We start from the raw sequence: 13,051 nt of genomic DNA on the forward strand, positions 1-13,051 counted from the left end.
TAGCTCGAAGCACTACTGTGCAGCCCAAAGCATGGCTGTAGACTATATCTTTAACCTTGTTTGTTTCTATAGTGTCGTTCTGTAATTTTTGCATTTGACATTTTGTCTGTGAACCAAATTGCACCTCTGAGACATGAAGGCTCTACTCAGCTTTGCTTCCCTTTCTCTCACCTAATGCATGCTGGGATAGACTCAGGCCGACATTTATTTTTATTCATCTCCATCATATATCTGCTGCCCTATTTAGACAGGATTAATACTCAGGAGGGACATGGCTGATAAAACATTTCCCCTGCTATGCAATATCTAAGATAATAATTCCAGGTGGATTTCAGCCATTGCTGAATTATCTCTTTGCACCGGTTTAAAAGAACAGTGTGTAATATGGGAGTATTTAGCGACATCTAGTTGGTCTACATTACAACGCTCTGTCTTCCCCTCCCGTTTGGAGAATTTACAGAAGCTACAGTGGCCTTCAAGGACAAAAAGCTAGTTACTAAAGAAGGCATCATCCACCACTGCCTTAAGTCTTTCCAGAATATCAAGTGATGAGGTGAAGATGTATTTAGTTATTTACTCTATAGTACTTCTTCTTTGAATTCCAACAGGTGCATTTCCGGCGAACACCCACTATGTAAAAACGCCTTTGTAAAGGCCGTTAAGTTTGTCCATTGTGTGCTACTGTAGAATCATGGCAGTGCAACATGGAGGCGCGCCCCACTCCTAAAAGGCTCATTCTAAGGTATAGCAATAATGATAATGATGCATACCAATTGAGGGTTAAAGAGTCATGTTTCTTGAGGACTTTTTTCCATCATCCAACTTGCCTCTTAACTTTCTACCCTTTCTTGCTATTGTTGTCGTTGTCTCTCTCTTTCTTTCTCTCTTTCCTGATGAGTTCAATTCTATCACTCCTCCGCTCCACAGGTCTCATTACAGCCAGGCCAGCGGGGAGCCGTCTAATAAACAGATGAAGATGACACTCCTACAGCATGTGCACACACACACACACACACACACACACACACACACACACACACACACACACACACACACACACACACACACACACACACAAACAGAACCTTGAAAAAGATAACACCGGGTTGGGGGACAAAATAAAAACACCTTTCACTTGATTATTTCAGGCAAAATAAATCACAGCCCATCAGACACACACTCCAGCCCCAGAGAAAGAAAAATTGTGATACAATAACATCCGCCACGGCAACGTAAAGAAAGCATGTAGCCATCGATAACAGTGCTGCTTGTTAAGGGGGGGAAAATCAACACACACACACACTCATGCACTTTCAAACACACACACTCAGATAATGAAACACATACACCCATGCACCTCTGTTGCCCTGTGCGCAATAAGTCTTGCTTCATTAAAGCCAAATCTCATCCACTATCAGTTTACAACCACAGAAGTCGTTTGAACCGCCGGGGAAATACAATTCCATTCTGTTTCGGGGTTATCTTAATATATGAGCTTGTCTCTGCCACATTGGTCTGCGGTTATGAGCCGGGCAAAACACCCACAGCACCGCAATATTGCACCGGCACATTAAGAGGACGGATTGGTGCACACAAAGCAATTAGCAGCTCATATATATATGCGTAATTGTGTCCGTGTGCGTTGTGACTCAACTCCCATGTCTGGTTCTTTAATTTCTGCATCCGGTGTTATTAGCAAACAGTTCATTGTGGATTGTTTGTTTGTCCTCATCCCCTCCCCCCCCCCCCCCCCCCCCCAATCCACTAGAGAGAGACACTGCCGGTGTCATTTTATAAATCTGAAAATAATTTGTACGGGTCTTAAAGGTGCAGTGTGTAATATGACATCATCAAGTAAGTTCTATAAGTTCTAGAATGCAACGCTCCCTGGGTAACCCCAACCCTTTAGAATAATAACAGAAGCTACAGTGGCCTTCAAGGACAAGAACAATTCTAAATTTTAAACAGTGCACCTGATGACATTCCAACTATGACACTTTCAAGATGGCTGCACTAGGCCTTGGTCCAAAATATGCAGAAATATGGACATATATGAGACCCTTTCTAAGGGGAAAAAAAATTATTCAAACATTTTTTTTCAGCTATCATGCACTAAATTAAAAGTACTTATGGATATTATAATTACTTTCTACAAAATCTGCTAGGAAATAAAACCCAAAATTCTACACACTGCAGGTTTAAAAATGCCTGTTTAAAGGAAAGAAAAGTATCATGAATCAAACAATTAACAACATATGAAAAGATCCTTCTGTTATAACCATCAGACTAGTGCTAAGAATGAATATGGAAGGTTTACTTGCTTTAGAAGTTGAGATTTTTGGTTCAGAGTATTTGAAAAAAAATATTTTCAGATAATGGCCGTTAAAGATGGTTGTTTAGGAGAAGTATAGAGTCAAAGAGCCAAGGTTAAGTAAAATAAAGACCTAAATGTACATTTGGGTCCTTTTATTAATATTAGTATGAAATAAGACATCTTATGGAAGCAAAATAGCCAAAAACCAAAACATTTCTGTGCCTGCAAAAACAATGTTTTTTACCTTCAGTGTAACACCTTAACTCACAATGGAGAAGTTTATGTTGAAATGGCAAAACCAGCACCACCTCACTTCTACTGCTGCTGCTGCGTTGTCAGTAGTAAATAGTTTGATGAGATTGAAGTCACTCGGACAGAGAGCAGAAAGAGAAACAAGATAAATGCCGTACAAAGAAGACACATCTCTCAAGGCCCCATGAGTGTGTGAGGTGCTCCGGCCATCCATCCTCCATCTCTAGCTTCATTCACTATCTGTCTGGCCCTATCCCACCTGTATGACACGCCATCACTCTCCATCCCTCTATCCATCCGTTACCCCTGTCACTTCATCCCCCCATCTCTCTGCCCCGAGGCCTGAGCCCCCCCCCCCCCCCGTCTGTCACACACCATACCATCTGAGTGGATTACCTGGAATATCAAGAGAGTGATACATGGACAAGTATCTCCACACATCACATAGCAACCCATGTGATCTCATTAATGTGTCATCAATGAAGTCAGCAATTCTGGAGAAATATGTTTTTATCGTCAAAATCACTTTTTTGTGTGGAGATATTCACTGATTTGGACTAAAAGACATTTTTGACAACAAGCATTCAGAATACAGAATAGCTGACTCCACTTTTTCACGCTTCCTTTAGTCGAAGCATTGTTTATGAAGGGTTTATAAATTGTAACTAATGGCTTTATTACAGTTACTACATATTTTAAAGTGTGTGATGGCTATTACAAAATAAATACACCATTAATAAAGAGTATGGGTTTCTGACATTTATTTTGTAAGCAATTTATTAAAAACTATAATTAAGCATTCACTTGTAAGTAAGAAAGCTTTGATAAACCAACTGCACACATAGTTAGTGACTACCTGGCGAACATAGTGGTGCATTTAGCAGCTAAAGAGCCAGATATTTCCCTCAGGAGTTGGTGGAGACCAAAAGCAGAACTAATAGTAGAATATTGGATTTATATTCTTCAGGTGGACACAGACTGTAAATGAATGTGAGTGTTGTTGTGTGTCCGCTGGGTCCACAAACTTTATAAGGTCATTGTTGTGTTGACGGTTTGCTATATGCTGCCCCAAACCAGCCAAATACATATAATGCAGGATTTGGGGTCCAGTTGTTTTTCCAGTAGAAAAGTGGTAAAAACTGTCTTTATGGGGCGAGTTAAAAAGGACACATTACATTTGCAAACATGCAACAACGCAATGGGTGTCCTTATTAATGTCATTCTAATATCTATAAAGCATTTATAAACTAATCATTAACACTCCTTTTCAAAGTATGAAACCTGCTGATAATTGTGTTAAATGTAAAGATTTAAACCAGGAATTAAGAGGATGTCTCACCACCTTCATCTTGATTTTTCTTAGGACATTAGTGAAAGTCAAATGTTCGAGTGAAATAACTGCCATATTAATAATCACACAGATGCATGAGTTGTTGACAAGTGGGTGGCGCTGACACACAGAAACGTTGAGGTTTCAATTGCAAGCCCCTGAACTCAAACCAAGAAAATAGTAATATTAATAATTCATTAATTGTATATGCGCCTTGCAAAAAACACTCAAGGTCACCTTCAAATGCAGAGTTAAAACAGAACAACAACAATAAATAAAATCAACAAGACTCATTTGCTAATTTTTTTAAATCCTAGAAAAGAAACAGTAATTGATGGAATGAATATTTGTAATGAGTAACAATTATGTCAGTTCAAAAGAAGATGTGGTTTGAGATGGGATTTGAATAGGGAAAAGAGAGTCAATATTACCCCTCCACCCAACACTCTCCACTCTCCCTCTCTCGTCCTCCTGCCGGGCATATCAGCGCATACAGGCATCCATCTCTCATCACCTTCAGCTCCTTCCTCCTTTTTAGTGATGGCGGCCTAACACAGACACAGAAGCTTGTCACCGGCTTTTTCGCGGCATTGACCTGCCCCGCCCAGCTCCCCCTCTCGCCCATAAAAAGAGGAGTGAATGATGGGGAGAAACATGAAGGAGGGAGGGAGTGACAGACCCATACAGCATGCATAACAACCCAGGACGCCTCAACACATGCACCGCACCATCTATCTCCCCCTGACGGCCTCATCTAAGGCCAACGGAGACACACGCACACACACACACACACACACACAATCACATCAATGGATGCACACAAAAAACACACACATGCATGCACGCACACACACACACAAACAGTGTACATATTAACAGGTGCATGAATACGCACGCATGCACACACACACACAGACACACACACATCACTAGACACAAAAACGCACACACACACATCAATTGAGACACACACACACACACACACACACAGGACAAACACACACACACACACACACACACACACACATCTTTACAAAGACACAGAAGGTTGGCTGCAAGCTGCTACACAAGCTGACTATCAAAGCAAGGGAAAAAAATCGCACCCTGATGCCTCGAATTCCCACTCATATGAAGAAGGTCACACTGGCAGGACTGCACGTTAACAAAGACTCTTTCAATCTCAGGGACATTCCTAAAAAAGCACATTGTGTTGACATGCGTGCCCACTCGTAGAACACCATATGCCTGCCATGTTCACAAACTCCTTTAGTCCGACACAAACACACACACACACACCTTGACCTTTACAATGAAATTCTCAAACACAGAAATATTGTCTTGAGGGCTTATTAAAGGTTAATCATCATGCAGTATAAAGTGTAGTAGGTTATCAAATCCTGTTCCTTGAAGATATGCTAAAATTAAAATATCACTTTAGATGTTTATTTTTAATAGCCAGATAATGGTACCACTTTATTTAATACACCTGTACAATCTAATTAAATCCTATACAGCTATTCTCCCATAACATTTATTTGAAACATTATTTTAGAAACATAGGCTGTTTTAGTAACATCATCAAAAAGTGTAATTATAATGCACAGTGTAATCACTGAGGTCGTAGTTAAAGGTGCTACCATACATCACGGAGGCGTTTCTTCTTCTTTTTGTCCTTTCCCATTTAGATAAATGGGGGTTGCAGGATATTAGAAACACCTCTAACTATATTAGTCCAGTACAACACAGACACTAACTATGACCTCTATGTTAGCCTATGTAATCTAGATAACACCTGCATGACAGTGTAAAACAAATTGAACATTATAAGAACCATAAATGTAGACATCATGGAACAGTTGTATTGAATTGCATTAAACTGTACAGGTGTACAAAGTGGAAACTGTGTGTATAACAATAGTGTGGTCATTAAATCCCATATTGTATATTTTGTTTTCTCTTATCAAATCATAATGGCATTTATTAATTTTGTTTAATTTAATTATTACAAATTAAAGTATCAATTTTATATGTAAATGTGTGATACACATCAATCTAGACAAATATGCGTATTAACATACTGTGGGTGAGTGATTTCTGTCATATTGCCCAGCACTATAATGTGACAATATGTTTAGGGGGCACTAAAGAAAACAACTTTATTGTCCATCAAGATGGATAATCGTCTTTGGTCCATCTGGCAGTTCATTAAAACACACACACACACACACACACACACACATCACATGACATACACACACACACACACACACACACACAGAGCACATCACATCACATCACATTACAGCGACAGTGTGAATGCAATACACACAACAGAATAAATGATACCGTGAACAATAACTGAAGACATTTGTAGCGTTTTTCACTGTCGTTTTCATTTACTTTATTATATCATTCTGTCGCCTGTGCTTCTCCTTAAATACACTGCCATAGAGATCTAACTTCGATGCATAGGTAAATAGGAATGTTTTTCCATTCATCCACTATGAGATGCTGCAATTTCTTAGTGCCAGACTTTACAGATATAGCAATAGTGTAGAATCTTAAATATTTCTTCTTCATTTTACATGTCATAACATGAACTGAAAAAGATGTAATCCTCAAATCTTCGGATTATTTCCAGGTTGACATGAACATTTTAGAAAATGTTCAATGTTCTCTCAGACTTATGGACCCGACTTTATACAACGATATGTGCATAAAATTAACCCCAGACAGCCTTCAAAAAGTCTCCCATCAAAATAATATTTTTTTATATATTACTACTACGGCTGAGTCTGTGTGATGAAAGGCTCAATAAAGACATTTGCTAATATGTAAGGCTGTGTCATGCATGCATTTTTCTTTCATTTAAATGGTTTATCATAACATACTGTGTTACTCCTGCTTCAGTGACTTAATCGCATATATTTATACAGTGGGGGTCTATATATATATATATATATATATATATATATATATATATATATATATATACTGTATATTAAGAAACAAAATGATGGTCTTCACATTGACTGTCTGACTGACTGTCTGAGCCGTCAAGCACACCTCTATCCCCAGATCTGTGCTACTCAGAAAATATAAATCATGTCCCTGAAACAGTCCTGCTAATATGTATGTGGTCATGTCGTCTGTGTCCACCTAAAGAATATAAATCTTATATTCTCCCATTAGTTCTTTCATGGAGCTGTTCAGTTGACTGTCTGTATATCACCAATAATGGCTGTTTGATGAGCGCAGGCTATGACAACGGCAGGATATCCCTAAAGACGGCCGGGCAGGGATGACTGTTTGATGAGGAGCGATTTGCCGGGGCTCAGGGCTGAGCTTCCTTAAAGCCTGCTGGGGCCTTGACTTTGGTCAACACAGAGGAAATCCCTGTTAAAACACTGTCTAAGAAGGGAGTGCTTACATCCTATGTGTCTAACTAGTGTGAGTGGGCCGTGGATACCCAGTTATACAGCGACCATGAGTAAGAGCGGAGTCACATCGAGGAGAAACACACACACACACACACACACACACAAATCCCCCCCCCCCCCCCCCCCCACACACACACACACAGACAGCTGGACAAGCTCTTGTGATCTTACTAGGTGAGCGGCACGTGAACTTTGATCGTAAAAAGGATTAAGCGGGAAACAGATATGTGTTACTCACACACACCGATCAGGCAGCGAGCTGAGCGAGGCCGTGCATTACTGAGTGAAACCACCAGTAATGTGGTTACCAGATAGTGTGGCCAAACGGCATAATGAGAAATAATGAAGATATCAAGGACAAAAGAGACGCCGACATGTCGGGACAAAAGTCAAAATAAATCTGTATTTTAAAAGTTTCAGAAGCCAAAACATTGTTTCAGTGAGAGGGGATGTGCTGTGGATCCAGGTGAGTATAAAAGGTATTCTTTTTTATGATCATAATGCTTTAAAGCCGGCAGTGTTTATATGTTCTGTTAACTCAAAAATATCCATTTAAAGGTGCAGTGTGTAAAGGGAAGTTGTTTTCTGAACAGACTTGGTAGAAATGGAATATAATATATAAAAGTAAATTATTAAATGTTGGAATTAGTGTATAATCGTTTCAAAATAATAAATAAATAAAAATCTATTACCTTAGAATTAGCCTTTTATATTTACATAGAAGCGAGGCGCGACACCATGTTGAACTGCCATGTTTCTACAGAAGCACAGAACGGAAAAACTTGACAGCCTTACGCGTTTTTTTATACAGTGGGGGTCTGCCAGAAATGCACCTGTTGGAAGACGAAGAAGAAGTACTATAAATAAGTAAATGTATCTTCACCTCATCACTTGATATTATGGAAAGACTTGAGGGATTGGTGGAGGATGCCATCTTAAGTAACTAGCTTCTTGTCCTTGAAGGCCATTGTAACTTCTGTAAATTCTTCAGAATGCGAGGGGTTAGCAAGGGAGATTTGCAACTTTTAAAACTAGATTGCGCCAAAATACCCAGCCAATCTAGCCTGGCACCGCCCGCCTACTACTTCCGCTCAATTTTCATTTCCCTTCAGTAGTCAGTCTGGGTGTGCGGTATATTCTTAGGTTTTCTCCGGACAGATTTCTGTGAGTTAACGTTTGTCAATTGAGCGATTCCAGACCTTCTGTACAAATTAAATGAAGCACGATGGTCTGGTAGAACCAGGCTACAGCCAATCCACACTTCACCTTTAATGTGCCTGAACCTGCAACTTTTATGCTGACACAGTATGGATCACATGAACTTCCACACTGAATGTAAGTACAGGATCTGATGTGTTAGCAGTACAATTTTCTAATAAAGTTTATTCAAAGAAGACACCAGCATCTTTGGCAATGTTGACAAAAACGGAGAAAGGCAGTATCCCTTTGTTAGATTCTATTTTGAATGTGTAGTTTAAAAAAAAACAAAAAAAAACAGACTCACAGATGGCTGGACAATATGGTGTCTGTTCTGCAGTAAAATTCAGTTTTAAATCAACAAAGTCTCAATAGAGACGACAGTTCTAGCCACAACTTGTAAAATAAAACTACAGTTGACAACTGATATTTGTACAGCAGCCATGAGGGAAATCGGACCCCGGCGCTTCTCAAACTGCAGACAGCTGACAAAAAATTTATGACATGCCAGAAATCAAACCAATCCTCTGACAGCCAGATTGTTGATTTTTTTCAGGCAATTAATTCATATTAATTCATATCTCAAAACACACGTCAAATGACAACAGATATGGCAGAAATTCCGCCCAATTCTACAACACATTTTAACAACTTTTCGGACTAAAATTAGGCTTTATCCGTACAGTGTTTGCCCGGTTTAAAGGTGGAGTCAGTGATTCTGGAGAACACTTGTTGTCAAAATCCCTTTTTGTCAAAATACGTGAATATCTCCTCACTATCTGCTACCTGTCTGTACTGTGCGTGCGCTGAAAAAATAAATCCAGTGTTAATACTCAGTCTAGGCAAGCATTCTCGACAATCACTGCTTCCACCTTTAAGGCACAGGTTTAATAGTGAACATTAAAATGTGTTCAGATTTGTCTTCACACCGACAATTCAATGTGATCAAGAGTAACATTACTCAGCACCACTACTGTTTAAAACAGTCTTTCACATTCTGGTTGGATGATCCACTCTTGAACACTCAAGACACTGTCCAAGACACTATCCCACACATTTGTATTTACAGTATAGCATTGACTTTTCTTTTCAAAGCCAGAAGATCCGTTCTTTATGTGAGCGACTGTCAGATGGTGGTTCTAGGGTTTTCCACTATCGAGGACAAAGGATAGTACATGTCAGTACATGAGGCTTTAGGATTGCAATACATAAATATCCAGGTGTAGATCTTCTAGGATTCACTCCATCCCCCAGCAGCAGCTTCTTTGTGGCCTCAGTCCGTCAGTCAGTATTTATGTGGTCTCTCCCCAGCTGAGTAGCTTCCCACTAGCCATACGTAGCCATATTTAGACCTTTCAAGCTACATCTTGGGTGCAGCCTCGAAGAAGAGCAGTAAGGGTTTGCCGGTTTAGTAGGACACAGCAGATTTAGACAGACAGAGTCTCTCCGTACCACTAGGACTGTTTAAGACGTTTTCGTGGCGGGCCCAGGAAGGGGCACTGGGCCGAAGCCAGGGACTGATAGGCCTCTGCCACCAGGTGTGGGTGAGAAAGCACCATGGACTTCCACGACGAGGTCTCCATCACATCAGCTGCTTGACTGAAGAGAGTAGGAAAAAAAGGGTTTATTTACTAGCAAATAAATCTTAATACTGTGTAATAGTGCTATAAACAGTGAGCCCTTTGTTTCATCTCAGTCGTTTTTTAAGTCTGGAAGAGCTAAAGACTCTGCAGCATTCAACATCAGTTGAGATTATCATTTTGTGCGTCAGATGTTTTTCTTTTAAATCTCTTCTATATAGTTAATTACTTCACAGCCGCGCTGCTGTATTTTGCAAACCCAATGGGGGTTGAGACCGCAGGTGGTACCGTCTGCTCTGTGGTATGTCTGTATTGAAACAGGTAAACAATCTGAATACTTCAATCTGAAAACAGCTAGTTCCAGTTGATTTACAGAATATAAGGAGGTGTAGGAACTCAACTAAAAGCAAAGGGCTGATTATTACTGAAAAGCGTCTTTATTAATTAGCGATCCCTGGTGTACTTTTTTTGTTTACCATTAAAAAATACAATATGGGAAACATTTCTGAATGTGCTTGTACAAATCCTATATAATTATAATAATAAATAATTAACTGTGGATGAATTTAACACATGGTCATCATCTCCCACAGATGTGAGTTTCGACCGACAGACCCCTGTGACAGTGTACGACCGGCTGACCCCCTCGGGGTGCTGGGCTGCACTATCACGCACACCGCTGTCTGGCCTTTAATGACATTTTTAATGTTTTATTGTGTGTTCCTGTTTGTGTTCACATATGTTTGCGTCTGGGCATGTCCAGTCTTGGCACCTAGGTGTGTTCTTGTGTGTGTGTGTGTGTGTGTGTCTGTGTGTGTGTGTGTGTGTGTGTGTGTGTGTGTGTGTGTGTGTGTGTATGGTCTGTGTGTGTGTTGGTGATTATATGCCATACACACAGCAGTTGCAGACCTCCTGCTGACCTCTGACCCTAACCCTCTGTGGAGGAAGTGACCCCCTGCCTACACTAATGGACAGTGTGCTGTCGCTGAGGAACGGGCCAGGCCAAAAGGGCAAGAAGAGAGAAGCCATAGCAGGAAGAAGGAGGAGAGAATGGAGTGATATAGACAATTATTTTTTATTTTTTAAACATATGGAAGTGAGGGAAAGCAATGAAAGTCTGCAGAAAGAGACAGGACTGCACAGATGGAGAAGGAGTAGCACTATATAGATGTGAAGGTGAATTAAAAAGAGGCCAAACTATGACCTCCAGTCAGTGGTATTCATAAGGAAAACCACCACTATTATCAACATAAAACTACTCTCCGAAAAGGTTAACTTTTTACACTGCAGGTGAATAGGGTAACTTTTTTAGCCTACATATCATCATGAAACTCTACTCACTTACATTAAAACACTTATTTTTTGCATTAACATTTTTCAGAAATGTTTGCAAATCCGGCAATATCTAACTCATTATGCGTGAATTTGCATCTATTTAAAAAACACAAATCTTAATGTCGGATAAAGCCAGAGTTTAAACTCCACACCATTTTCTTTAACAAAGTGGATAAAGAGTAGTGTTTGGGTGGCTTTACTCTCTGCTGCGTCCCTGGAGAGAAAGAATAAACTAGACAGGAGGTATAGGATAAAGAGAACTCCTATTGTCTGGACTGAAACACAGTACACTGCTCTATTCGTAAAGGGCCGGTCTGAATAGAGGTCTAGGTGCTACACTGGAGGGGAGGATTATTGGTTCCTCCGTGTCGTCTGTTTTCTATATTCGTCCTCTCAATTGATTTTTGTTTTGTTGCTCTTGTCCATTGTGTCCGCAGGAGGAGGCTTGATAGCGCTATGCCGGGCCCTCAGTCCCCCGAGGCCAATTTTACCCAGCACCACAACAACCCTGTCGCAAATTAAACTGTCATAACGCCCATAACCACAATTAATGACCGGGATTAGGGGCAGAAATCTGCATTACTGAACACCTTTAGGCACACACCAGCTCTTAAGCACGGAACAGGACCGAGAAGAGAAAGGGAAGAGGGAGCCAGTGCCTAAATCCATCAGACTTATGAACAGTTGATCTATTTATTTATTTATATTTACATTTGTTAACACCATTCTTTTTTACTTTAACTAAATTACTACTTTAATAAATTAAAGCTGCAGTAAGCGATCCGGAAGAATGCTTGTTGACCAAACAATTTTTTTTCACTGATTATGTCCTCACGATCTGCTACCTGTCCGTACTGTGTGTGCGCAGGTGTGTGTGCGTGTGTGTGTGTGTGTGTGTGTGGGGGGGGGGGGGGGGGGGGGGGTGTCCGGTGTTGACACACGGCATAGGCTTTGTAAACAGGCATGTTACTAGCTACGGTGGGCACCCTTTGTTGACATACCAATTTAGACAGTTTATTAATTAAAACAAATGTATTCAGTTCACACACAGTGCAAACAGGTAGCAGATCGCGAGGATATATTCACTTATTTTGATAAAAAGGGATTTTGACAACAGCTGTTCTCCAGAATCGCTGACTCCATCGTTATGATTTTAATTGCCTATTCTTCATGTATTGTACTTTGCAAGTTTTTGCCCACTGACCAATGTTTGACTGCTGGTATGCGGTGTGTGTGTGTGTGTGTATTGTGAGGTGTTGTTGGATATGTGAACTGTACTAGCACTCATGCTCTGCACAAATGAATTTCCTAACGGATAAATAAAGTTAATTGAATTGAATGCACGAACAAGGACTTAAGATGGATTCAAGCAGTAAAGAAGGAAAAGAGGTAAGAATATAAGGAGGTAAAATGTGGTTCAGAGACGGAGGAAAAGCTATTTTGTTTCAATTGGGCATTCAAATACTGGATCGATCACCTCTCCATGGGCATAAATAGCATTCATTGACAATAATAGGCCCGTCTTACCTAAACAGGCCGCCTGCTACATGATTAACATCAGCGGCTGAGGTTTTATTGCTAAATGGCCCAATGTGAAACCACA

At 40.2% G+C, this 13,051-nt stretch overlaps 1 protein-coding gene across 1 annotated transcript in view; it reads right to left on the reverse strand.

Moving 5' to 3' along the window:
- Positions 1–8,136: 8,136 nt before the first annotated feature.
- Positions 8,137–13,051, reverse strand: part of spop (speckle type BTB/POZ protein) — an 89,948-nt gene continuing 85,033 nt past the window's right edge. Inside the window, exon 11 of the mRNA XM_080044757.1 lies at positions 8,137–10,132. Coding sequence (XP_079900883.1) covers positions 9,988–10,132 — 145 coding nt within the window. The 3' untranslated portion in view covers positions 8,137–9,987. The remainder of the gene's footprint in view (positions 10,133–13,051) is intronic.

Source organism: Ammodytes marinus, assembly GCF_949987685.1.
Source record: "Ammodytes marinus genome assembly, chromosome: 16".
In the NCBI taxonomy this organism is placed as follows: Eukaryota; Metazoa; Chordata; class Actinopteri; order Uranoscopiformes; family Ammodytidae; genus Ammodytes; species Ammodytes marinus.